At 53.0% G+C, this 26602-nt stretch overlaps 1 protein-coding gene across 2 annotated transcripts in view; it reads left to right on the forward strand.

Annotated features, from left to right (window-relative positions):
• The window catches only part of Kcnq1 (potassium voltage-gated channel subfamily Q member 1), a 330113-nt gene that overhangs the window by 31525 nt on the left and 271986 nt on the right, over window positions 1–26602 (forward strand). For both annotated transcript variants that reach the window (XM_006977299.3, XM_076555691.1), the window contains exon 2: window positions 16403–16493. In XM_006977299.3, coding sequence (XP_006977361.1) covers window positions 16403–16493 — 91 coding nt within the window. The remainder of the gene's footprint in view (window positions 1–16402; window positions 16494–26602) is intronic.

Below are 26602 nucleotides of genomic sequence, written 5' to 3' on the forward strand. Positions count from 1 at the left end.
CCCAGCACCACCTGTCAAGGAGACATTGGCTTTGCTTTGGTATCTGTTTTTCTTGGTTAATAGATGGCTTATATTGCTTTATTGAGATCTGTCATGTTCTTTTTTTGTGGTGGCCTAGTACCTTTGGATGTGCATGGGGCAATTAGGTTTTTCTTTTATTTTCTTTTTTAAGATTTATTTATTATGTATACAGCGTTCTGCCTGCATATATGTCTGCAGGCCAGAAGGGGCACCAGATCTCATTATAGATGGTTGTGAGCCACCATGTGGTTGCTGGGAATTGAACTCAGGACCTCTGGAAGAGCAATCAGTGCTCTTATCCACTGAGCCATCTCTCCAGCCCCAGGTTTTTTTTCTAATAGGTGCCTTAGAAGATAAAGTTGCATAGTGTAACTTTGTATATAATGTTTATCTGCAGTGTTTGGACAGTGTTACAGAATACAACAGTGTAGGTGTGTATCTGTGAGGTGGTAACACTGTTACAAGGTGAAGCATTAAAGGTACCCATTTGGGAGCCTGGGCTCTGCAGGGCATCCTTAAAGACTACTCTGGGAATCTGAAGCAGCTTAGAACTGAGTGTCCCACCCAAGAATGGCAGTGGGTCCTGGGATAAGCATCCTGTGTGTCAGACAGAGGAAGAAGATGGCTGGGGAGGCTAGTAAGTGGACTCTACAGAGTTAAGTGTGACTTGAGTCATTTCAAGAGAGCCTTGAGGACCCTAGAGGATGGCCCTGACCCCCCTGGCTCCAATATAGAGACTGATGTACAAGAGAGGTGGGCAGGGGTTTTTTAAGGAGAAAGACCATTTTCCTCATATCCAAAGGGGCTTGAGAAGGACTGAGGAAGGTTGATTGTTCAGTGTATACCCCAGGATATTCCTGGAAGCCAGTCACAGTCATGAACCATGAAGGCAGAGCTGCAGCGGGGAGTGGGTCCTGGAGGAAGGCACACAGCATCAGTGACTGTGGGCCAGGTCCCCAGAGGGCTTTAAGCAGCAGTCTGGGAAGCTTCTAACTGGGGACTTGGGGGTTCCTGGGGAGAGACTGCCCTTGTACTATGGGAAGTTTAGCTTGGAGGACAGAGTAACCACCAAAGGTTTTTATTTTTATTTTGTTTGTGGTATATGTGTGTATACATGTTCCTTTACACACATGTATGTGTGGAGGCCAGAGGTTGACATCAATGTCTTCTATCATTTGCTACCTTATGTTTTTTGAGACAGGGTTTCTCATGAACCCAGAACTCTCCCATTCAGCTTGATTATCTGGCCAGGGAGCTCCTGAATCCCACCTGTCCATGTCCCCCCAGTGCTAGGATTACAGGCACACACGGCCATACCTGGAATTTCACATGGGTGCTCAGGGTTTAAATTTAGGTCCTTATTCTCATGCAACAAATGCTTTATTCCCTGAGCCATATTCTCAGCCTCCAGGGTTTTAATTTGATACTCTGTGTTCACTAACTTGGCTTGGAGAATGGGATTGATGAGAGCCCAAAGTCCCTATCCCTGTTATAGCCTTTCCTCTGTTCCATGCTTAGGATCAGGGTCTCTGCTGCTTAGGATTCAGAGCCTGGCAAATACTGTCCTCTGGCCCAAACTGGTCTGCAACAAAGAAGGCTGGGTCCCTGAGGACTGTGTCAGTGACCTGAGGAGGATACTCAGTCCTCAGCCTAAGGGAGGCCAGGTCCTGTGCAGAGGGTGTGCCTAGCTATTCCAGACACCAGGCAGGAAGTAGCAGTTCCCACTCATGTACAAGGGGGTGACATGAAGAGTTCCCACATGGTGGAGGTGTTGGCATTTCTGCCTCACCATTTTGACAGGTCCCTTTCTTTTTCTTTAGTCCCATGTCCTACCCTTGTACTATCAGCTGCTGGCTCTGGGTCTTCTAGAGAGAGGGCGGGGTGGGGGGAGACTCCCTGAAGGAAGGGAGCTTGGCAGCCACTGGCTGAGCCTAAGGTGGCAGGTATAGGCAGTTTCCTGGAGGGTCCTGAGGAAGGTGGCATGGGGCAGGCTTTGGGGGTTCCAAAAGACAACCACTGCAGTGTGCTCTCTGATGCATTCCAATACCCCACACTGTGGCTGATGGGTTTTCTCTGTCCTTTATGGTTGGTGTCCATATAGATAGGATGCTACTAGGCTGTCCCATCCTCCTTCCCATTTGCAGTTCTCTGGGATACAGGTTAGGTATTCCATTGAAAGCCAGCCATCTTCAGAGCCTTGCAGGCTCCTTGGTGCTTCCTGTGAGAATCTCCTGCCTTCTGACTGATGTCCTCTGACCCTGTTATGAGGGGCTGTCTTCACCCACCACTGTTCTTGCTACCCTGGTCTCTAGGCTTTGTTCATGCTGAGCCATGCTCAAGGCCTTTGTGCATGCAATTAATTAGAGTACCTGTCTCCAGTTCTGACACAGCTTCAATATCGCTACCCAATGAGGCCAACAGGCCCACCACTCACAGGACACCCCCTTGTTCTCCCTGGCCTACTATTTATGGTGACCTTGCCCTCCCTGACCCACTGGTCACTGTGACCTCACCTTGAGTTTTTCCTATCCTGTTATTTGTTAGTTTTCTTCCCTCCTAGTTTCCTATGTCTGTGTTTTCTGTTGCTACACCTCTAGAGTCTGCATTGTGCACACAGTGGGTGCTTTCTGGGTGGGGACTGCTAGGGTGCACCAAGGCTTGAGTTTCTCGTGGGCCCTTGAGAATGGGTGGGGCCAGGTCTGGCAGGTAGGGTTAGGCCTGTGCCTTTCCTTCTAAAGCTACAGCACTACCAGAAGGCACTGTGAAGTGAAAACATGATTCAAATTGACACCTGTCTCCAAAACCTTCCCAGAGCGAGAATAGCTTGGTCAAGCCCAGCCATCCCCTGTGGGCAGCCTCTATGTAGGCAGGGCCCTCTCTAGCTAAGTCCTGGGCACTCAATGGCCTAGGAAGTCTGGGTGCTGGGTAAGTATCATTTGGTCCACTGGCCATGGGGCCCTGTGGCCAAGAGCTCCTATGTAGGATGAGGACACTCGGCCTCAAGGAGCTGTGCCCATGGTGGCTATCACTAAGTCACTGTCCCATTCCTGCTCTAGGAGACCGGTCACTCCCCACTGCCAGATCCACCAGCCACCCCTCACTGTGAAGGCTTGGTGTCTAAAGGTGGCCCTTTAGAAGCCCACAGAGCCCCAGGGTCAGGGAGGAGGCCCTGGTGTGTGGCATGCCTGGACTCACCCTCCACTCAGTGCAGGGAGAGAGCTGAGGCCCTGAAGGATACTTGGGTTTCCCTGGGGAAGGCACAGGTCAGAGCAGAGCGTGGTAGCCGAGGAAGAGGCTCAGGAAGTGAAGTGTGTCCTGGTCAGCCAGAAGAGGAGGAAGCAGGGTGGCTTCCTGAGAGGAGCCTCCAGAGTCTTCTCTGGGTCTTACCCCAGTGTGATGATGAAAAACCCTAGGGTTCAGTGTCTGCCATGTGCCTGCTGGGCCAGGGTCCTTACAGGGCCATGCTACTCAGTGCAATCAGCCCATCCTTACATAGTCACCTGGGCCCCAGTTCCATAAAAGTTCATGGTCCTGCCCCAAGGCAGTGACGCTAGGTACTATATATATATCTAACCTGCTAGGGCACAAAAGGCCTTGGGCAGCCCTTGGCCTTCCTCTAGTCCCTGGGAGCTTGTATCTGAGGGTGTCATTTGGAGCCCAGGTGTATGGCTGCTGATCTCTAGCATGTGGTCTAGGCATGCCCACTGCTGATCCTCCTCCTTAGGGCTCTGCCAGGTTTCCTTCCTCTGCCTTAATGCCCACCATACCAGCTGCCATGTTCAGCCTTTGGGAGTGAGCTGAAGTCAAGGGTGGGAAGGGCCTCATCCCCTCAGTTCAGTGAGCTCTTAGTGCACTAGAAGCAACCCCGCCAGGGTCCTGGTGGAGGAGCTGTGGCCGGGTTGGGTGGCTGGTGAGAGCAGAAGGGCTGGAACAGGGCAGCAACAAGGGCTGATGGGGCTGGTACAGGACACTGGATGATGTCTAGGGAGTCCCACAGTCCCTAGTTGACCAAGAGTTCTCACCTGGCCTGGCCTGTGAGTGGAGGGGCAGGCAGGTGGGTAGGACTGTGGATGTGGCCTGGTTGGCTCCCAGAGGCATCCGTGACTGTGCAGAGTGCAGCTTGGGGTTGGACTTGGGGGACAGCAGCAGATGGGTGGTGTTTCCATGATGGGTGGCCAGGGAAAGTGTGTCTGTCCGGTACATCTCCTTTGACATTTGTGATCACCCATATCCTATCCCTCCTTTTCCTGTCCTCCACCCTGACCCCTCACATCTCTGTCACCCATCCCTGTAGCCCTATATTCATATCACTCACCCCTGTGCCCTGTTCACTGTCCTCTCTTGTGCTTCCACAGGGAAGCCCTGTCCATGTGGGATGTTGCATGGCCACAGCATGGGACTGACAGGGACACTGTGCCACCCCATCCCAAAGCGTTGTGTCTTGTGGTCACACCTTGTGCAGACACCTGCCAAGAGCTCAAGCCTTGCCTGGGCCCCAGAAGAACGGTCCCATTGATGAGATGCTGCCTGGGGCTGTGTGCTTGGTGAGGCTACACCAAAGTGAATGTGTCCACCTTGTTTTGTCATCTGAGGCTTTTCTTGGTCCAAGTCACTTGGTCAACCAGAGGAGGGCTTCAGGAGGTGCCTGGCACGGAGGCAGGGTCTCAGGAAGCTGAGGTCCCTAGCTCAGGAAGAGACCTGTGGCTCCCCTGGGGCCTCCCTCCAGCCTGACTGGACTTAGTGAGAGGGAGGGTCCCTCAAGGAGAAAACCAAAGAGCTGAGTGGGTTTAAGGCCATCAGGTATTGTGAGCCATGAGACATGGCTTCAAGGACCCAGGATGTTCCCTCCTGGTCCTTGACTCCAGTATATGATTCCAGGACACCTCTAACCGGGGCACCAAGGTCACTCACACAGCATCAAGGTCGGGGTCTATCAAGTAGAAATGACAGGCTGTCCAGTACATGTGCTTGGTCCTCACAGAGGCCTTTCCCAGGAGGAGCAGAAGCTGCCACTGAGATAAGATGCTGTTCATTCCATTCTCTGCTCTGCCAGCTTTCCTCCCTGAGCCTGAGTTTCCCACTTGGCAGGAAGCTGGCCTGCCAGGTGACTCCCCACCTCAGTGCCAAATGCTCCACCAAAGCTGGGTGGACACTGAGTGTGCATGGCTCTGACCTTCTGCCAGAGCCTCCTGCCAGGCCATCTGTTGGGCTTTGGGGGAATCCTGGGCTTTGAACCAGCAGGATCAGGTCAGCAGGGGTTGCTATCCATGAAACAGGCATCTCAATGCCCACCCCTCACATTGACGTTTTGCATAAATGGGGCATCTGAGCTCATTGTCATGAATCAAGTCACAGGACAGCAGGGCTGGCACAGCTGCATTCTGTGGATGGCTAAGAGCTCCACTTGGCTCCTGTGTCCAGTCTTGAGGTCATGTTACCTTTTCTTTTCCCCAGAAGCCTCAGAACTGGTCTTCTGGATTCTGCTGGCTGGGTGAGGTGTACCTTATGATGAGCTCTGCTTCAGGCCTATCCCATCTACAACAGTGGAGCTCTACCCCAGCGACCCAGGCTGAGGTTTTGAGACAAGAATCAGATGCTATGCCTAGGCTGGCATTAGAGTAGTTATGGTAGATTCTCTCCCCCAGCTAACCTCAGGGCTCAGTTTCTCTAGGTAGAGCAAAGACTAGACCCTGGCCTCCATACAGTCACACTAATCACACTGTCTGCCGTCTAGTGGCTCCTGTGGGGCCACTACTACTACTAAGATGTCCCCCTGAGGCTCTACAAAGTAGCTCTGGGGAACTGGGTGGTCTGTGGCGCAATTGCTCCCTGGGCCTCATCTGGGTGGCTGTGCCTCCTCTGAGTGACCCATGGCAGGCTGCTACTGTTTGGTGACCCTGTTTTCTCTCACTGGTGCCCTCTGCTGTCAGCATATCTGAGTGACACTTTAACTCCTGCATAGGTAAAATTCCAGATCCTGTGACCAGTGAAGTCCTTCTGGAGTGTGGGGGTTGCAGCAGGAAGCTGATCTGCTTCGAGGGTGCAGGTTAGGAGATCCACTCACCCAACCTGTCCTAACGGAGTCCAGTGATCCACACTAGCCCATGTCCTCTTCATCAGTCTCCATTCCTGGGAAGCCCTCCACCACTGTGCCTTACAGGGGGTCAGGGGCAGAGGCCTGCCCTGCCTACTTGGAAACATTGCCTGTTCCAGGTCTGTGATCCTTCCATGTAGAGGGGATGTTAGGGGCCACCTCACACCACCTTGGCCACCCCACACTGCACTCCTCTAGCTGATCAAAGGTGACAGTGCCCAAGCCCTACAGAGACAACTGTGGCTGCCTGTTCCTGAAGGGAGACAGGTAGATCACCCCTGGCCACCTCGTCAATTCTCTGGCCTTTGATCACCTTCATATGCAAAACTCAGCTCTCCCTCCCAGGTTGCCTTATTGGAGGTTTGTACCAGATAAGACAGCGGGACCTGAACAAGCTTCTGCCAGAGATGCTGCACAAGCCCTTGGTGATATCTTGTAGAGAGAGAGACTCTGTGGTCCCAGAGCCCAGGCCTGTTAATGCGACTATTAGAATATTCATGGTGTGGCTGGAATTGGGTACCTTGGAACAAGGGGGTTGATCTGATGACAGTCCCCCTTTACTGAGCACAGACAGTTGCTGAGCAGCCTTGATGTGTTTCCACTCCCCTATGGGGAAACTGAGGCTCAGAAATTGCACAATAGCTTGGTGGATAGGGATTCAGGGAATTTTCCAAATAGGGCTGAACTATGAGAATGCAGACATATGCAGGTATCTGTCTGGTTGTGGGGATGCATCAACCCAGTGAACTACCTGCTACTCCTGAGTAGGCAGTGTCCACTTTCCTCCAGGGAGGCCAGATCTAGATGAGCCTGCTGGGCCAGAGCAGTCCTGTGTAGAGACATCTCTATGAAACACAGACCGTGTCTGAAGGGGGAGGATGTGTACAGGTGCATGTGACCCCACTTCATGCTGGAGAACCATGAGTGTCTTGACAAGCATGTGCCATGCAAGCCTGTCCCTACCACCCATTCTAAATATAGTCTGTAAAGCATCTTATCATGAGGCCTAGGGGAGCAAAGCTGGGTGTGGACGTTGGCCCAGGGACAGGACACTCTAGTACTTGCTGGCTCTGGCCTCCTCAGGTCCCTAGAAGAATGGCATGCCTCCATACTCACAGGCCACTGGTTCTCTCCTGAGCTCTGGGCTCTGGGGCCATAGGATAGAACACTGCCTTCCACCAGGCCTACTGACTGCCTTTGCCTTCCCCATCCCTGGTTCCTGGCTTCCCCTTGGGGGTGTGGCTTCCCTGGAGGCTTTGAGATGGGTGGGCGGAGGCTTATGCTATGTGCCCTGTTCTCACTGAATGCTGAGTGCTGTGGGACTTTGGGAAGGATACAAACCCTCTCTGATCTTCCCTTTTCAATCCTTCAAATACAGGACAGACTGCCTTTAGGCACCTACTGAGTTGACAGGAAAACATGGGTTCCTGATTGGCCCATTTTCACCTTCCCATATCTGAGGCCCATGGTTCGTATCCTGTGGGGGCCACTGTGGTCTGCACACATGCCCCTCAGAGAACCCGGATCTGTTGTGCACTGTTTGCCAGCTGAATTCTTGAGTCTTGGCTCCACACAATGACATCCAGCTGCAGTAGCCCCGGGGGCTTTTACCAGTCTGAGAGCCAGCTGCTCCAGGGCAGATGCTATGGTTTATGTTCCCCATAGGAGTCATGTATGTGTGATCAAGCAGTGGATCCCACCAGGCTGCAGATCTTCAGACACACACTTTCCACCAGACTTGCTCTGAGATAGAGGTCAATGCACTGCCCATCACAGGTTCCCCAAGCCTCAGATACAGCCACTAGCCCAGAGGGGCTGCAGGGTTCCCTCCAACCTTGGCCAGTGTTCCAGCCTCCCTGCTATGATCATATTATCTGAACACACCTCCCCCAACCCCCATCCTATCCCTCTAGTGCTCCAAAAGGTGTGTGTGTGTGTGTGTGTGTGTGTGTGTGTGTGTGTGTGTGTGAACCTCAATAGTCCCTCTCCAGTTTTCAATCTTGATTTTTGAGACAGGGTCTTTGTTGGCCCAAGATTTTCTGATTAGGCTAAACTAGCTGGCCACCGGTCCCCAGGGACCTGCCTATCTCTGCCTCCCCAATGCTGGGATTACAGGCACATGTCACCATGCCCAGCTTTTTTAACTTGGGTTCTGAGGGTCAGACTAAGGTCATCATGCTGTGGGCCAAGTGCTTTACTGATTTTCATAGCCTCCAAACACGGTTTCAAATGATAGTGCATATGATTGGTTAACCTTTCGCCAAGGATGGTCTTCATCTACCAGCATGGTAACCCAGGAAAGAAGGACCAAGATGCTCCCTGAGAGGCTTATTGGTGACAACAGGGTGACACTCTTGACTATTCTTGGGGGACTCTGCTGAAGTAAGTTTAGGATTCTGAGTGCTGGGGTAAATGAAGAGGAAAGCTGTGGACATGTGTTATCAAGGTAGGACCTAGGCTTGGGGATGGATGCTGCCTTTCTTGCCATGTGGCTTGGGATGGTCAAGCTTCTGTGAGTCCCACATGGCGGTGCTACTGGGAAGAGAAGTCCAATGTCAGGTGTTGCTCTGGGTGCTGGGAGGACACTGGGTCCTGGGCAGGGACTCCAAAATGGAAACCATGTGTTCTTGTTGCTAGTTAGCATAGCTGAATGGAGGGTGGCTTTGAAGTTCCATTGACTCTCATTGGTAGCCTGGTGGTCTCTACTTCTACAGCCCTCAGAGGGGCAAATGTGGGACACATGAACAATCAGGCTCTGTGCTTAGCCATGTGTATGACACTGTTCTGCTGTCATCCTTACACCTGCCAACTGGAGACAGCCACCAAAGGATACTCACCTGCTCATGACCTGTGCTGCCAGCTTGGCCAGCAGCAGGTGTAGGCTCAGCCCTCTGTCTTGCACTGACCCAATTCAGAGACTGTAAATGGCTTGGCTGAGCTGGAAAGGCAGAGAAGGCAGATGACTGGGCTCCCATGGAAGAGGGCCTGAGATTTCCTCTCAGCTTAACAGTTGCTCAGTCAGTCAGCAAACTCCACACACATACTGTCCTTGACCTGGTGCTGGACTTTCTGAAGGAGTGCCAGCCAATGGGCCCAGGCTGGGCACTAAGGGCTTCTCTACTAGTAAAGGAGATTTTCCAGCGACCATTGGGCTGAAGGGAGCCAAACACAGATACCTGGGAAGGAAGGCCATTCATTTTTCAGGATTCCAAGATGCCTGAGGATGCTAGTTGGGGCACAGGGTGCACTGAGGTATGCTGGGGGTGCCTACCCCATGGCCTTGGAGGAAGTGTGTGGGCAGAGGGCTTTGGAGCTCTGCAGAGTCAAGTGGATGTTCTAATCTTCTGGGGTTTCTGGACCAGATCCCGGGGAGAGTATCAGCTGGTGCTGGGGAGGCAAGGCACACCTCAGTCCTGGGGTGGGGTTAATACCCTGAAGGATCTACATTTGCCAGATCAGCACACTTAGGGGCTCCTGAGACAATGGGTTGGAAATCTTACCTCCCAGCTGGTAAGGTCACGGTCACCACAGATGATATTTCCTACCAGAACCTTTCAATGAAATGAACTATGTCCCGAGCCAGGCATAGAATGGTCTAGAGCCAGTGTGATCTCAGGGAGTAGGCAGTGATTGGCCCAGAAGAATCTCAGGCCTGGGAGCCCTGTCCATAGGCCTTTGCACCAGACTGAGACCAGGGCCCTCAGTGAGGCAGGTAGGGTCTGACCTTATAGAGGGCTGAAGTGTGGGGGCTGCTCAGCTGGTCTCTGGGGCTCCCCAGCTTTATAGCATCTCCCATTCACAGCTTGCAGACATTGTGTGGCCCAACACAGGTATGAATGTGGTCCCACACAAGATGATAAACTTATGTAAAACCTTATAAGATTTCTTTTGCTCATCAATCCCACAGTTCTCCTGTGTAGACTTTGTAGATGACAGTGTCATGACATAATGTCAAAAGGTTGAACACCTGTAAGCCTGTGGCACCAGTATACTCTTTGGCCCAACTGATTTTGATGTTGATCAAGATTTCATGATCTTCTGCAAATCACTGTTGATGGGTCTCTTGATGTAGGTTAGATGATGATCCTAAATCCCCCCTTCAAATCTGTGGTGTGACCTCATGTAGAAAAAGCTCTTGCCACTGAGGATGGCCACCATCCTGGGATGTCTGGCACACCCCAAGCCAAGGTCAACTGTCTTCCCAGAAGGTACCCGATGGGATCTGAGAGAAAAGGGGTGGCCATTCAGATAGAGGAGGTGGCTCTCCCATTCTGAGCATTGTGGCCTGAGTAACCAGGCTGAGCTTACTGTCCATGTGGCCCTGTATGTGTCCTATACAGTGTTGAACTCTTAGTCTCCCCACAGGTGGCTGTCTCTTGTTATCCCTAATCCAGGGATTTCTGAAGGTGCATAGATGGCCTAAGCCTGAGACCAGCCATCACTTACCCATGACTCCTCACTCTGGGACTCTTACTCAGGGCTTAGACAAGGGAAATTATGCCCAGCCTCTGGCACATATTGGGCCTTTCAGCATGCATTGAGATATTTTCCTTCAGGAGGTGGCCTGACCCAGCCTTTACCCTGAACAGCATGTGGGAAGGGCTGTTATGAGCAAATGGCAGCCTTGAAGTCTTCCAAACCCTGCCCACTCTATCCAACTGGCTTTTGCTGTTGGTACCATCCTATGTGCTGATCCTTCCTGGGATAACCCTAAACCTGCTGCCCCCTCTAGAAGTCCAGTATCCTGGGACATGTCCACATCCAACCTGAAGCCAGGGAGCGGGGAGTCCAGGCAATGATGAGGGTGGATGGTGGGTAGTGAGTGAGTAGGGTACCCCTCTAGGCGTCCCTTCCCAGGCAGCATATGTGAGGAGTAGAGTGGAATCTTTCCAAGTAACTCTCTGGGGAATAGTAGCATACTCCCCTAGACATGACTTTGCGGTTCACACATCAGAACTTAGTTTCTGGGGTGTTATGCATATGAAGGCTCATGGTACCTTAGGTTTTTACTTGAGCCCAAGAAGCCCATTGAACATTTATTGGTCTGTGGGGAGCTGTCCCCATGGGGCCTTGGAATATTGATACCTTCAATTACAGCTCATGGCCTGTGTGTTTGGCCAGCTCCCAGTCCACTGTCAAAGCCATTTGCTTGGTTCTCTTTCTTTTAATTTGTATGTATGTGTGTGCATGCATGCATGGGTGCACCCATAGAGGCCAAACAAGGATATCTAATCCCCTGAAGCGGGAGTTAAAGGCAGTTGTGAGTCACCCAACATGGGTGTTGGGAACTGAAACTCTGGTCCTCTGGAAGAGCAGCAGGTGCTTTTAACCATGGAGCCATCTCTGCAGCCCCGGGTTTTCTTTCTTAAATCTGCTTTAGTCATGGTGATGACCATGTCTGTGTGCTTATGTCAGAAGTGTGAAGCTCACTCGCAGAATGTGTAGTCGTTCCCACCTCCAGAACTCTCTATCTTTTTAGACTGAAACTGTTCCCAGCCTTCTGTCTCTGCAGACCTGCTAACTCTGGGGGCCTCTGAAGAGAAGCATCCTGAAGTGCATGTCCTCTCATTCCTGGCTTATCTCAAAAAGTGTCCTTAAGGTCCACCCATGCCTAGTGATCTTTTGTGTATGACATTTGCGCGCACGTGTGTGCGCGCGCGCGCGCGCGCGCGCGCGCGCACACACACACACACACACACACACCTTAAATAACAATACTTTCAGGGCACTTCACACTATTATCATGCATGCAGATATAATAGCTCAATGTCTCCTGAGATGTTTCAGTGTTACATTTTAGGTCCCGGGAATTTGATGGTAGTTAGGCTGAAGGTCAATTTCTCTGGAACAGACCCTGTGCCATTTGCATGTATAGAGCATAATCCTTCTCAATGGGATGATGAGGTGCTCGGGCTGGGGACAATATCAATATCAGACCTGTGTCTGAGTGGGTCTGGTGGCCAGGGTTCTAGGCCCAGCCCTGGCCTCTCCTGGGTCAGCTACTACTCAGGGGCCTGGCATGTATGGAGGCAATCTCCGAGTCATAGTCCCTATTTGCCATAGCTGGCCTATGCATGCCCCCATCACTGTTCCCTGTACCCCTATGCCTCCTTCTGGGGCAGCCACGTGGTGCTGGCTCGAGGCCACGTTCTGTGTTCCCAGGGCACCTGGGCACAGAGATATTGAAGTGATGTCCGATAAGGCATTGGACGTCCCTCAATGCTGGGTGGCGGTCACGGCCAATGAGTTTGATTTAGAGCGAGTGGAGAAAGCAGGCTATTGTTCCAGAGAACCTCCTGTTTCATACCCTGCACAGTGAACTCTTTTCAGAACATGCTAGTTTGTGTCTAGGGACACATGCATTTTCTTAGGCCCTAGTTTGCCTTGCTTCTGGTGGGGGAAGTAGAGAGGGCATCTTACGGTGGCCTGACCTAGGGTATGCAGGTAGGGTGAAGCGATGGTGATTGCTCTGTAGAGGCAGGAAGGGGGTGGGCAGCTGGCCTTTGAGCTCCCCAAAGGCAGAGACCCTTGGTGCGGCCTCTCTGAAGCTCCCAGCCCCACCCAGGCCAGGAACAGATAAAGTAGCAAATAAGATAATACTCATTTTATCGGGAGTAGATAAAGAATAAACTATGCTGTATAACCCTTTCTCGGGCAGCACAGTGTGTTTAAATATTTGAAGAACTGTTTAGTTTTCGGAATACTTGAGGCTAAAAGGCAGCCAGCACGTGGGGGCAGATTGCCACCATTGTCCCCAACCTCAAGGTTCCTGGGCAGGTCAGCAGGGCTAGCTGTGGTGAGTGCGTTGCCTGGCTCCGGCCACCCTCCTGGTCACTAGGTGGTTTTCTGTCTGCGCTGAGAACTTAGCTGTTCTGCACCTCTACCCCGGGATTGGTCTGTGTGTCCAAGGCCTTCCCTGCTGCCAGTGGGGGCAGTCAGAGAGTAGGGGGCCCTTCCACACAGCCTTGTTTGCACACCTCCTTCCAGGCTGTTGGAATTTCTCCCCACAGGCTGCAGCTGCTGCCCTCCTGAGGCCCTGAGCCTCCTGCAGATGTGGACAGAGTGGCCTGCAGCAGCCATTCCTCCTCTTGTGGCCTATGGGAAGGTCTTTGATCCCTTGCTACACATAAGCTCTCTGATCCTCGGGTTCTGTAGCTATTGTATTCCATTTTGGAGCCAAGGCTACCTTACGGGGCTTGAAAGGCTAAGCTGTCAACCTGACAGTGAAAGAATCGAAATCCCATTAGGAGATATGTCATTGTCACCTCGTGGTTCGGCCTGGGTGACCTAAGGAGCCCCAGGAACCTCAGTGTCCCCTCTGAAATAGCAGCTGGATTCCATCACGGTAGCACTGTGACCTGTCAGATTCCTGTGGGACAGGTGTTACTCTCTGTCAAGTTCTGGCCAGGTGATAAGTGAGTGGACCTGGCCGCAGAATGCCCTGAAAGGATTCCTTGACATTGGACCTTAAGGTGCTCCCTGGGTTGCAGGAGGTTTTCATCATGTGTGGTGACACCAGGAATTTGGAGGCTCCTCAAAGACCTTGGGATAAACACCACCTCACTTCTAGGTGTTGAGCCCCGGAGGGGTGTGCATTGTGCTGTAACCCGTAGCTCCATGAGAGGGTGTCTCTAAGCTCCTACCACGCCAATGGGGAATGGGGGCCACTTGACTATTTCACTGTTGAGGGGCAGCCAGAAGGGGCTGCGTCTCTTCATGCTGGTCCTTCTCTGGCTCCATGTGTAACCAATGGTCTGGGGTGGGGCGTCTGTTCTTCTTTCTGTTACCCAGGGATGGACCCAACCCTGCTTCCCTGCCTGCTGCAAGTGAAAACAGCACACACCCAGGATTAGTAAGGTCCTGCTGTGTGAAGAGTCAGCCTGAGGAGAGAGCAGAGCCTAGCCAGAGAGGAACTGAGTCCCAAAAGGCCATAAGGGCCTCAGAAAGCAGATAGGGATCCATGACTGAGAACCAGACCTCTCCAGCAGGCCTGGATGGAGGCCAACCCTGTGGGTGGGTGGTGGAGGGGTGCTCACCTCACCCAGTGTTTGCTGGGTCCACACAAGAGCCAAGGCTTCTTGATGACCCATGTGGCTGGTCCACCACACAGGGGCTTCCACGGACCAATGCCATACAACGTGACCATCCACGTGGTTACCACTGGCCACGGGAAACACCACTAGGGGGTCCGGGAGGACCTGGGTGTGCTGTCATGTTGCTCTGGGAGGGTCCCCAGGGCGGAGGCAATGCGGAGAGTAGATGTGAGGAAACAATCACTGGTAGCAGCACTGGGTGCCAAGGTTAGAGGCTGGCTACAGCCAGAGCCCTAGGCCTGCGAGGAAAGCATGGCGGGAGAGAAGGCCTCAATCTGGGGAGTGATGAGTGCTGAAGCCTACCCAGGGGTCCTTCTGGGGCCAAATCAGATGTGTGCTCCAGGTGAGCATCCTGGGGTGGATGGTGGCCAGGGATCAGTGCCAATTGGGGCTATTGCCTACCGTGGCATGAGGTCACCATAGGTGTGGTGAGAGGGGCAGGAGCTAGGGATTAAATGGAGGTGTGTATGTGTTGGGGAACTGAGATCTCTGTACACCAGGCTCTCTATGAGGCACCTGTTCCAGAGATGCTCACTAGCTGGGGGTGGCTGCAGGCACTAGGAGTTGGTAGAGATACTTGGCCATAAGCGCTGTGACTGAGGTAGCATGGGGGACTGAGTAGGCACTGGAGCCACCTCTTTGCATGTGAGATGGGACCACTTTGTAGGAGCCTGAGTCTCTGTCTCCAGGCAGGGCAGTGACAGGAGGTCCTCAAGACCAGGAAGGAGGGACAGGGAGCCAGGACTGGGTCCACTGCTGTATCACACTAGGGATGATGATGAGGGGGAGCTGAAGGTGGAGTGGGTACCTGGGCGAGGGTAAGGAGGAGGCTGGGATGTGCTTTGCATGGGGGAGCAAGTGGCCATGACAAATGAAGTGTCTGTCATGGGAGAGGCATGGTTAGCTGTGACTGCAGGCTTTGACCTGGCAGGCCAGGTAGCAGAAAAGGGCAATGGGAGTGATGGGGCTTTTAGCTCTGTCGGTCCTCCAGGCCTGAGCAGTGGCTGCAAAGGCCAGGAATGGATGGAATCAGTCTTGGGAGGTACGGGAGACCCGAGTTGTGCCTCCCCCAGGAAACTCTGTGCCTGAGTCAGGCCACTGCCACTACATGGCCTCTGGGAGGTTGAGGCTGGTGGTCTGGGCCTTATAAATTGGGGAAACCAGATATGGGATTGGTGGAAGGTGTGTGAGTTCCTTGATGTGAGCAGGGGTCTGTGCTGGGGCCCTGATGTCTTTCTGTATGGCTTCTTTGTCTGCCCCTCTTTTTTTTTTTTTTTTTGAGACAGGGTTTCTCTGTGTAGCTTTGTGCCTTTCCTGGAACTCGCTTTGGAGACCAGCCTGGCCTCGAATTCTCAGAGATCCGCCTGGCTCTGTCTCCTGAGTGCTGGGATTAAAGGCGTGTGCCACCACCGCCCGGCTTTGTCTGCCCCTGGGACAGTGTGCCAGCTCCCCCACTTCCATTCTGATCCCCAAGAACCTGCCATAAGGGCATGCAGAGTCTTTGAAGCACCCCCCTGCAAGCACCTCCCTATCTGCTACCCTGTCCCTCAAATGGGGGCAACTTTGAAGGCTACCTTGGGTGGTGATACCCGGGGATGGAGAGCTCAGTGGAAGGGAGACTTATCATTTCAGTGCCCTTGGAATCAGAGCAGGTGGCGACTGTGCCCTCTGTGTGCTAGCTGTGCCTTCTGGGTGCCCTCGGGGTACAGGTCCTGGCTGTGCTTGGCCCTTCTTTCTTGGTGTCTCCCCATTAGCTGAGGGGCTGTACCCTCCTGCACTCCTGGGCATGGAGGCCCCCAGTTTGTTAAAATGGCTTTTTGGGCATCAGTTGTACACCAAGGCTCTTGGACATTCTGAGGCTGGACTATTGAGTCTCCTAGGAGCCCCTGACCTGTGGGACGTTCCTGTGGATTGGCTGCTGGACCAGAGCAGTCAGGTGACAGATGATCTTGGGATGGGGATGGGGTGGCCACCTAGTGTGGCATTTTCAAGGTCTATGTACATTGAGACACCAGTTTGGGGTCCATCCTCATGATGGTAAATGGTTTCCATCCTAGGGACCCCATGTCTGAGTGCACTAGCTGAGGGATACTTGGGGTTGCCAGCGCTAATGATCTTGCGTGTGGGGTGTCGGGAAGGAGGGAGGCAGCAGGGCAGCTGGACCAGGCACTGACCATATGCCCCTGTTTCACAGCTTCCTCATTGTTCTGGTCTGCCTCATCTTCAGTGTCCTGTCCACTATTGAACAGTATGCTGCTCTGGCCACTGGGACCCTCTTCTGGATGGTATGTAGGCACCCAGGGACATCACTGAATGTCATCACTACAAGTGGAAGAGATGAAGGAGGGCTGGGTAGAGGAGTCAGACCTGGTCTCCACCACCCTGGTACTGGGGTATCGGAGAGGGCAATTCCCCTGCATCCATGCCTGCCAGGACCCTGGGCTGTGTGTTGAAAGGCGGGAAGAACATAAGGGGACTGGAGCTGAGTGAGAAAGGAATTTGTATGGAGAACTTTCAGACTGGGCCCAGAAGGAAGGCAGGATGGCATGGGCACAATGGCACTGAGGGGTGGTGGGTGGGGGACATTGCCTAGGGCTGGGTGATTCCTGTGTATGTTATTACTGACTCATGAGTCCTGCAGGTGTCCTAGCCCAGACTCTCCCAGTCATCAGGGTGGACCCTACATCAGCCCAGGAGACTTTGATGCATCATTTCTGGCAGGATCACCATGGCAGTCCTAGTGGGCACCACAACTACTTTGATTCACAGCTCATGTCTCCCTCTCTGCAGACCAGGCCTGGGACATCTCTCCCATGTGCCCTGTCCCAGCATAGAGTAACATGTGGAAAGTTTGAGGAATGGAATTCCCAAATGCCAGGGTCCAGCCACATTCTATGAAGGGCTTGAGGACTGTCCTTTGTGACCCACATACTGTGAGACACTTGGGAGACTGTCTTTTATGATGATCCCATACTCTGTGAAGGACTTGGGAACTGTCCTGTGTGACCCTACGCTCTGAGGAGCCAACCTTCAGGGTACTGTGTGGTGTGTGAACCTACATGCTTGGAGGGACTGAAGGACTGTTTATCTGGCAGTTGTGAGCCCTGAAACAGGGCCAGGGTTGGATATTGCAACTGAGGCAGACGCTGTTCTGGAAGGGCTATCCAGAGCCTAGAGCCAGTTGCCACGAGAGTAGAGTACCCCATGCATCACCATTCACTGTTGGGCCAGACATGGGGCCGTGTGGACTTTAGAAGTGGTGTGGATGCCGCCCGCCATGATGCTGCTGAGAAGGCGGGTGCAGGCCAGCATGGCTGGGACTAAGGGTGAAAGATGGTGACTGGTGCAGCCGAATGGCCTTCTGCTGGGGTACATTAGTGTTTTCCTCTTGCGATGGGATGTTCCCGATGCTCACAGGGAGCAAGGACCACAATTAGCTGTCCCTCACTGTGATTCAAGACCTAGCTGTCAGCTGGGAAGCTTGTCTTGCTAGGTCTTGAATCACAGTGAGGGCCACTCAGTGGCACACGTTTTTCATGTGTCAACTTTGTCTTTCCTCTATTACTTCTAGATTTTGAGCCGCAGGGAATATCCCTTCCCTGGGTCATAGAGGTCTCTGGTTCTGGCCTGAATGTGATGTCTTCTTCCTCAGGTTTGAGCGGTCATATGTGATGCTGCCAATGGCTTTGGGAATCTCCACTGTTCCGTCCCATCTCTAGCTTCCCAGCACAGAATGCCACTCACCCCAAAGCCCCCCATTTCCCCTCACCATAGGATGTGTGTCTTCACTGTGGACCAAATCAGACATGGGCCTTGCCTGGAAGTACCCAGTTCTCCTCCACAGGCCACTGGAGGGTTCATCTGGCCAGGCTCCTGCACCCTACAGTGGGCTCTGTAGCATATTTCAGGGGTCCCTGGCAATTTCCTTGTCCCCACTCCCAGCCTGACCCAGGACAATGCACCCAACCTAGGACACACCTCGTGTTAACTATGTTGGGGATACCCACATGGCTGTGGTGCCAGGCAGTGGTGTGTCTGCCTCTGTGGGGGTCACTGTGGTTTTGCATGTGGTTTTGGCAGCTGGTAACATGGAGAAGCTGTGATTGAGAGTTGTAGTCACTAGAGGGTGACTTCTCTTCTGATATATTCTGAGACCATGGTGAAAGGCTATGCTGTCCCTGCACTTCACAATGGTGCCTGTGCCTATGAACACTGAGCTTCAAGTGTGGGTCGGTTCCTTGGGCTTTAAAAAAAAAAAAGCAACATCCAGCCAATGTGCCTATTCTCTAGTTGGTTCCATGTGGCTGGCAAGATGCTATCAAATCTTAGCTGGTATCTCTCTTGATGTGTTGGCCAGCCAGTCTCGATTTCTTGGGTGACATCTCTCAGTCCCAGAATATAATCTTTCATGACCTGTCCAATGGAGCTTTTCTATTTTCTTGGGGACTTTTGCGTGATGCTTGCATCCTTCCACAGGGTGAGAGGGCCCTGGGTCCCTTAGTCTTATGTGTGATGATATTCCTATAGGTTCTTCTCAGGATTGTTCCCTTGTCCACTATAGAACTGGCTGTCACACAGGCAAGGTCTAGTGTCTGACTATGTTGTGAGAGGTCACAGTACCTGGTTGCTGCTGAGGGGAATGGCCCAGGTTTCTCCCCCAAGGAGCTAGGGTTCTGGAATCCCTGGCTTGGGACTTGGGCTGGAGAGCCTAGGCCAAACGTACCTGCTAGTTCTTGTGTTGAGCAGGGCCTGACGGTCAGAACACTTCCCTGGAAGTTCTGTAAGCATGCATTCATGAGAATGTGTTCACACAAGCATGTACCCATGTATTCAAACCTGTGTCTTTAAGCAAGTGTGTGTTTGATCTGAGCATGTGTGTGAGTGTGAGTGGATATTTACATGTGTTTGATTTCCTGTATACCTGTGCACTTGTGTGTAAATTTGTGTGTATCTGCATATGCAACTATGTTCATGCCTATGTGTAAACAGTGTTTTTATATGTAACTGTATGTTCATGGGTCAATATGTGTTCTCGTGTGTGTGGGCCCATGAATGCACCTGCTCCTTTCCTCATGTGGTAGCTCCAGACTTGGGGTGGTTGCTGCCCTCCCTCCTGCCCCATCCACATTAACTTCTGGCTTAGGCTCCCTCTCCTGGTGGCCTCTGCTGCCTCCCTCAGGCCAGGCTCTTTCTGGGCCTGTATGCCATCTGGTGGCTACTCTTGGAATTACGCACATAGACCCTACTGCCCCAAAGCCAAGGCGGGTGTGGGTGGGACCTTGTGATATCCACTCCCCCTACCCCTTCCCTCTGTGTGAGCAGGTCTCCACTCCCAAGGCAGCCCCTCCCAAGTCTGTTCTGCTTCCCAGAAGTGGCTCTTTGTCCCCCGCGGTGAGGGCAGTGACCTCATTACCTCCTTTGTTCCTTTCCCGTTCCCTGGACCCTTCCTGCCTCACAACAGCTAGAGAGAGACTTTATAGGACAAAACCCTGAGCGTCCCAGATGTTCCCTGGGTGGTTTGGGATAATTTCCAACTTCTCTCTCACGGTCCTCAGAGTGCTACACATTTAAGTATCCCCCCCCCCAATCTCCAATCCTCTCCTCCCTCCTCATCACTCACTCCCAACGACCCCAGGGCCTTTGCACAGGCTCTGTGCCTAACAGAGTTGCTTCTCTGCTATTAGGGCTGACCTCTGGTCAGCTCTGCATACTCCCTTCTGGAATACTGCTCTTTTCTGGGCAACCTGTGTGTGGTGGGGTTCTGTGAGTAGGCTCACGTCTCTCTTACATCTTTCCACTGTGCCAAGGGAAGCTTAACACTCCAGCTGCTCAAAACTGTATATCTAAAATAGGATACACAACCTCCTTTTTAAGTCTTGTTCCCAGGCATGCCCCATAAGGACATCCCTGAGCCTCAGTTTCCCCATCTGTAAAGGGTAGGGAGGAGAATCAGCCTCAACCTTGGCCTTTCCACTGGCTTTTCCATATTCTTTGTGTGTGTGTGTGTGTGTGTGTGTGTGTGTGTGTGTGTGTGTGTGTACAGTGCCTGCAGAAACCAGAAGAGGGTGTGGCATATACCCTGGAGCTGGGGTTACAGATGATTGTGAGCTGCCCAACATGAATAACCAACCAAACTCGGAACCTCTGCCAGAGCAGCAGGGTCTCCTAACTGCTGAGCCATCACGCTGTCCCCCACTTTACCACGGAGCTGTGTCCTCCCTTGCTGGCCTTTGGAGGCCATACCTTCCAGGGTTTGAACTGGCTGTGTCTAGAGGCTTACTTCAGAGTCATGACCACAGATGGTGCTCGGGACAGTAGGGACGAAGAGGGCGTGTGTCCAGACATATGGACAAGGAGAGAAGTGTGTGACTCAAAGAGCCATGTATATGGGGTGGTGATATCTTCCTGGAGGAAAGGACGGTTGCTGAAGGGCTCAGTAAGGAGGAGTTGTGTGCTGTGGCCCCCAGAGGGTGGATGTGTCCTAGCCCAGGCAGATATCAGGGTTATGGATTCCAGGCCTCTGGTGAGAATGACGGTTGGAGCCCCAGGCTGAGGGACACAGTGTACAGTGCAGGTGCTACGTGCTGTGGATGGGAGTGGGGTAAGAAGCAAAGGTGTTTGTTTCAACCTTGGGGCAAAGGACAACGCAGACGCTGCTGGACTGTGGAGACACCAGGTGGCGCTCTTGTCATGCGCATTTCGACAGCCCTTGGGCCGGGCCCAGAGTGCTGAGCGCGGGAGCCCAAACCACAGCCTGGGGTACCCCACGGGGGCCAGGGCGAGGGAGCGTTGTGAGGGATTCTGGGAGCACATTGGGTAAATGGCGGAGAAGAAGTCACGCGAGGCTGCGTTCCCCCAACCCCAGCGCCGATACTACTGCCTCAGCGCCTGGCTTTCGCGGTGCCAGAGCCCTGTTATCTCAGCCAGGGCCAAGGAAGCCAGGCGGCCTCTGAGGGATTAAGCATTCTGCTGAGCCAGGCATATTCCCTGGGCCTGAAAAGCTGTTCTTGGAGAAATCTGGGCCCTGCCAGGCCAGGGTCTGGCTGGAACTTTGATCATGCGTGTTGTAGGTGTGCTTGGCCTTGAAACCTGTTTGTGGCCCCAAGGAAGGCATCCCCCACCCCAATCCTGCTTCTGAATCCAGAGCAGGCTTTCCCGTGCATCTGTGGACGTGGCGCACATGTGTGTGCTCGCCGTGTACGTGCACTTCTGCTGAATGTGCATGCACGCCGCCAAACCCACCCACCCCTGCTTGCAATAGGAGACCCTGGCCAGGCCCAGGTGCAGGGCTGTTTTTTGTCTCTCAAACCCCAGCTTGTTTTCAAATCCCACACAAAGACAGCTGCATTGAAAAAGTACTAACACAAACTCCAGCTCCATGAGGCCCCGTGGCCCGCATACCAGGGAAATGTCCCGCCATGCCTGCGGTTAAAACCGCTGTGAGCTGCGGCCGGAGGCCTGGGGGATGAGGTCATCTCTCCAGCTTCCTCCCTCTCTGTGAGGCTCCCTGGCCCCGCAGGGGCGACCCACCTCCCTGCAGCTGGACCCTTCCCGGCCCGCCCTGGCTTTCTGCAACTCTCTTGGCAGGCCTCAGTTTCCCAGGAGCAAAATGAGATCCTGTGGCCTCTCTGAGTCCTTGAGACAGCCCTCGGTGGGTCCCACTTTCATGTGGAACAAGGTCAGCTCCCTGGGTCCCAGACCCTCGTTCACACTCGGCAGGGCCTCACATGTACTCGCATTCATTTTCACACCCTTTCCTGCCAGTGGAGACTTATTGGCGCTAAATTCAGCGCCTAGCTTCATGTCTTTGTGCTGTATCTGGGCTTTGCCTTGCTTTATTTAGTTGGTTTTCGCCGCCTATCTGTTGTAGAGTGTGTTTCTATCTCTTGATCTGCTGCTGCCTGGAGTTGTAGCTGGTGTCCTTTTTTTGTTTTTGTTTTTTTTTGTTGTTGTTGTTGTTTTGTTTTGTTGACTAAGACGTGGCTCAGGGTGTACCCGGTGCAATGTTGGTGCTTGTACTCCGTTTGGCCACGTGTCACACTGCCTGGTCTGGTGTCCTATCTGGAATCTCTTGTGTGTGGGGGGGTGGGGGGGTATTAATACCACACCAGCCACTGGCTGCACTCATGGAAGCCAGCGTGTCTACTCTGACCCTGTCCCTGAAGACTGGTTTGCAGCCGAGGGAAGGAGACTCCTGCAGGTTGAGTCACTGCTGCCCAAGGTCAGGAGACCAGCAGGCAGCTTGAGCTTTCCACTGACAAACCCAAGGCTGCCTCTCTGTGAGGCCCCAGCTCTCTACTTGGAGAGGTCTGGTTCTTGCAGCTCTTTAGAGGTGCCATCCAGCTAACCATGAATCCTGTAGTGTTACAGGCTCTCTCCTGGGCTCCTGCGTCCTCTGGGGAGACATTCTGTCCCTCTCAGGACCAGAGCTTACTATTCCTGTGTCCTCAGCACACAGGTTCCTACTGTCCTAGTTTATAGTTTTCTGCTTTAGAAGATAACCCGACCCCATGCATGCAAGATGCCCACCTCTTTGGTTGACTTGTTTTCTCCTGCATTCATTGAGGCAGAGAATATCTATGAAGCTTCAACTGTATTTCAGGCTTTGGGCTGATGGGACACAGGCTACAGATTCCCACCCCGAACTTACACCACAGGGCCCTGTGGACACGGAGGCCAGTCCCCATGGCCATTTGCAGTGAGCCCCTAGGGCTGGTGTTGGGGCTAAGTGAACGAACAGACATGGACTTAGCTCTGTGTGCAGCCCTTGGGGTATCCAGAGCTCAGGAGGCTTGGGGGTATCTCCAGGGAGACAGCTACTCTGTGGCTTGGTCTAAGTGGGGGGATGTGGCCTCTAGTCTCAGGGGTGACCTAGGTGAATGGATGGGGCTGGGCTGTTTACAGGGCCCGCAAGGCCTCAGGGTTGTGCAAGGCAGTCACACTGGCTGGGCTCAGAGCTCATGTGCCCTGCTAGATTTCTAGAAATGCCTGCCATGCTGAGCTGCCGCAAAGCTTCTTGTCTCCTAGCTGCCCTTTCTGTGGAGCTGGATCCTCCTTCCCAGAGTCTTTCCCAGAGTGCTATTGTGGTGCCCACGAGCAGGGGCAGGAACGGTGGGCAGCTCTCCTAGTATATTTTTTCTTTCAGCTGCTAGAGAATGTAGGGCTTGCCTGCGGCGCTGAGACCCTGCCTATCTGCCTGCGAGGGGCCAAGAAGGACATGGCAGCACATAGTCTGCAGGCTTGTGGATTCTACTTTTTTGTTTCCAAACCAGGATAGAGACTGTGTGGCCCTTGAAGTCTACAGCAAGTACTTCATGGCCTTCTGAGAAAGTGGCCAGGCCCCACCCTGTTTCAGTAGGAGAATTTGCAGAATAATACTTCGTTTTGTCATTTTTCGTTGTTTTGAGACAGTGTCTTGTGTAGTCCAGACTGGCTTCAAAGTCGGAGATCCACCCACCTCTGCCTCCTGAGCACTAAGATTAAAGGCATGTGCCACCAGGCATAGCAACTTTGAGTGGTCTTGAACTCGTAATCCTTCGGGTTTCAAATGAAGCATGTGCATTTAAATGGTACTTAGATTGCCATGTCCTAACCACATGGGCGTGCTGCACTGTCCCACACTGGCCTAGTCTTTGTGGCCTAGGATGGTTTGTGGTCTATTTGGTTTCACAGTGTCTTTCTTCTGTGTTCCCATGTTGACACACAGTTGTTCCTAGTTCATACCATTTTGGATGACTACCTGAGGCCTCTACTTAGTTTTCTTGATCCCATCTATGTCACTGTGTTTTCTCTCTATGAGTACATCATGTTGGGTTTTTCCAAGTCACCGAGACTGTATCCCTTGTCTTTAGAAAGCCAGCGTATGGCCCTCAGAGAAGACCTTCTCCTTTGTAACTGGCATGGTTGGCTTTAGTGGTCAACTCAACACAACCTAGGGTCACCTGGAAAGAGGGGGACTTGCCTGCATTGGGTTGAGCTGTGGGCGTATCTATGGGTCATTGTCTTAAGAACTGATGTGGGAAGACCCAGCCCACTGTGGATGGCACCAAGAGGCAAGGAGAGATAGAACTGAGCACAAGCAAGTGAGCAAGTGAGCATGCGTGCATTTGTTTCTCTCCGATCTTGACCGTAGATGTGATGTGACTAGCTGCTTGAAGTTCCTGCCTTGACTTCCCCATGATGACAGACTGTAAGTTGGAAATGTAAGCTAAAATTCGCCCTTTCTCTCCCTCTCCTAACTTGCTTTTTTTCCCCTAGGCTATTTTGTCAAAGCAATAGGAATGAAACTAGGTTGTGTGGAGGACACACGTCCTAGGAATGGGACACACGTCCTAAGAGTGGGACACAGGTCCTAGGAGGTCAAATTAGGAGCTTGGGTGGAAATGGCAGGGCAGGTTATCTCTGCCACAGTGTATACAATTTAAGGGCCATGAATTCTAGGTCACCAGGTTTATGGGGTTTTAACTGGCCACCACCCTGCCCTGTTTCCTCTGTGCGAGGCCTGTACTCTGTAAGAGCAGGAAGGCCAGCATCCTCAGCTGCCACCAGATTTCCTGAACCTCCCAGGCCTTAGTGCGGAGGGTCCTGCAGGACGCAGCTCTGGTTTTTCATTTACTGGGAAGCCAGCACCATGCTGTGTGCCGTGACAAGAGTCGTCGCATATCACATTTGTTCAGAACAAGGTAGAACCATGAGAATCCTGGGACAGGAGGGAGAGGCAAGTAAGAGACTGTGGGAACCTTCTGGAAGGACACACAACCTATTCCTTACTGTGTAGCAGGTGAGAATCAGTTGGAGGCTCCTAGGCAAGATCAGGAATGCAGTCAGGACTGGCTTCTGGAGGCTCTGTAGGTGGAAAGCCATGACCTACCTGGATTTGAAGGGCCTGTTCCCCATTGCTCTTCCTTCAGGGCTCATCTCCACACCCTTTTCAGGTGACTCTGAGCCAAAAGGAAAAGAGAAGAGGCCTTGGTGTGTGCCTGGCAGCAGGTTCTCATGGCCTCAAGAAGACCGTTGGATAGCCAGAGGTTCCCCATCCCCATCCCTGCCCTGAGTGCCGACCACTTGTCTCTAGGGCTCAAGTTCCACAGCAGATGATGCATGTATGGGCCTGTCCCCACACTTCGGAGTTGCTGAGTCTTAGTGACAAGGCCCAGGCTCTGTACAGGAACCTGGGGAGAGGCCCATGTTGTACCAGCTCTCATTGTTCCCTTGTGGGCCTGTGGTCAGTGCTGCCCCTTGCCATCTGTATCTTGTCTTGGGGACCGAACCAATGGGTAGGGACCTCCCCCTCTCCCATTTTATACTTCTTAGTCCTCAGATCTATCTTTCTGGGAGCTTGCCATCCCCATGCCACTCTGGGGCCCCAAAGATCATTCTCCTGGTCAGGGAAACTGCAAGGGGTGACTGGGACAGCACCAGGATACCGCCATCTCTGTGTGTGTGTGTGTGTGTGTGTGTGTGTGTGTGTGTGTGTACACACGTGCTTGCACGCGCTCATGGCTTCCCAGCCCCCTCCCAGGGCTTCCAGGTATCTGGGTGGTCTCACACTCCCCTCCCTCCCTCCCTCCCTCTCCTCACCCCCTACTCTCTCTGCCTCTTTTCTGACAATTGTGCTGACTCAGCTCCAGGTTGGTAAGGAACGATAAAGCAGCCTGGGTGGCCAAGTGTGGGGTGCCCAGTGGTTCTTTGGGGTCTTGGCTTACGACGGGGTCACATGGAGCTCCCGTGTCAGTAGCAAAGGCCTTTCTGTGGCAGGAGCCTCCTGACCTTCTAATGGAAGACAACTGTTCAGGAACCGAGGACCCTAAAGCAGGCAGGGTCCTATTCACAGACCCCAGAAAGTAGGGGTGTGTGTGTTGGGGGTGTCCCTAGGCACTCTGTTTTCTGTAGCCTGGGTCTAGCTGGGGCACAAGGAGGCCTCTGCTCGCTAGAGCAGTGGGTTCTCTTCTCTGTTTTCTCCACCATCCTTCCTTTACCCCCAGGACAAAAGTCAGACCTGGGGTAGGAGCTGCCTGCTGGGGGGTGGTTCCCCACTCAGGTTTAGTGGGATTAGAGTGTGCCGGCCAGAGACAGGTGTTTCCTTTATGCTCTGCCTGAGGCTGGAAAGAGCCTCCTCAGTGAGTGCTGCATGCGGTGGGGGTCTCTAGTTCAGAGTAGCTGGGGGGTGGCAGGGTTTTGTTAGGCCCTTGTTTTTACATCTGACCCTGGCCAGCTGGAGCGCCTCGCTTTAAGTGCAGGCTAACAGCTGACATAATATAGTGGGGTGGGCTGAGCAGGCCGCCCTGGTACCCCCTCTCCAGTGGGGCGCCCAGGGGCTGCTTGGGGGCTGTGATGGGGGTGAGAGGATGAGCCGCAGGGCCTCATGGCTGAGGGGCACGGCTCGGTGGAGTCC

The sequence above is a fragment of the Peromyscus maniculatus genome, chromosome 1 (genome assembly GCF_049852395.1).
Source record: "Peromyscus maniculatus bairdii isolate BWxNUB_F1_BW_parent chromosome 1, HU_Pman_BW_mat_3.1, whole genome shotgun sequence".
Lineage (NCBI taxonomy): Eukaryota > Metazoa > Chordata > Mammalia > Rodentia > Cricetidae > Peromyscus > Peromyscus maniculatus.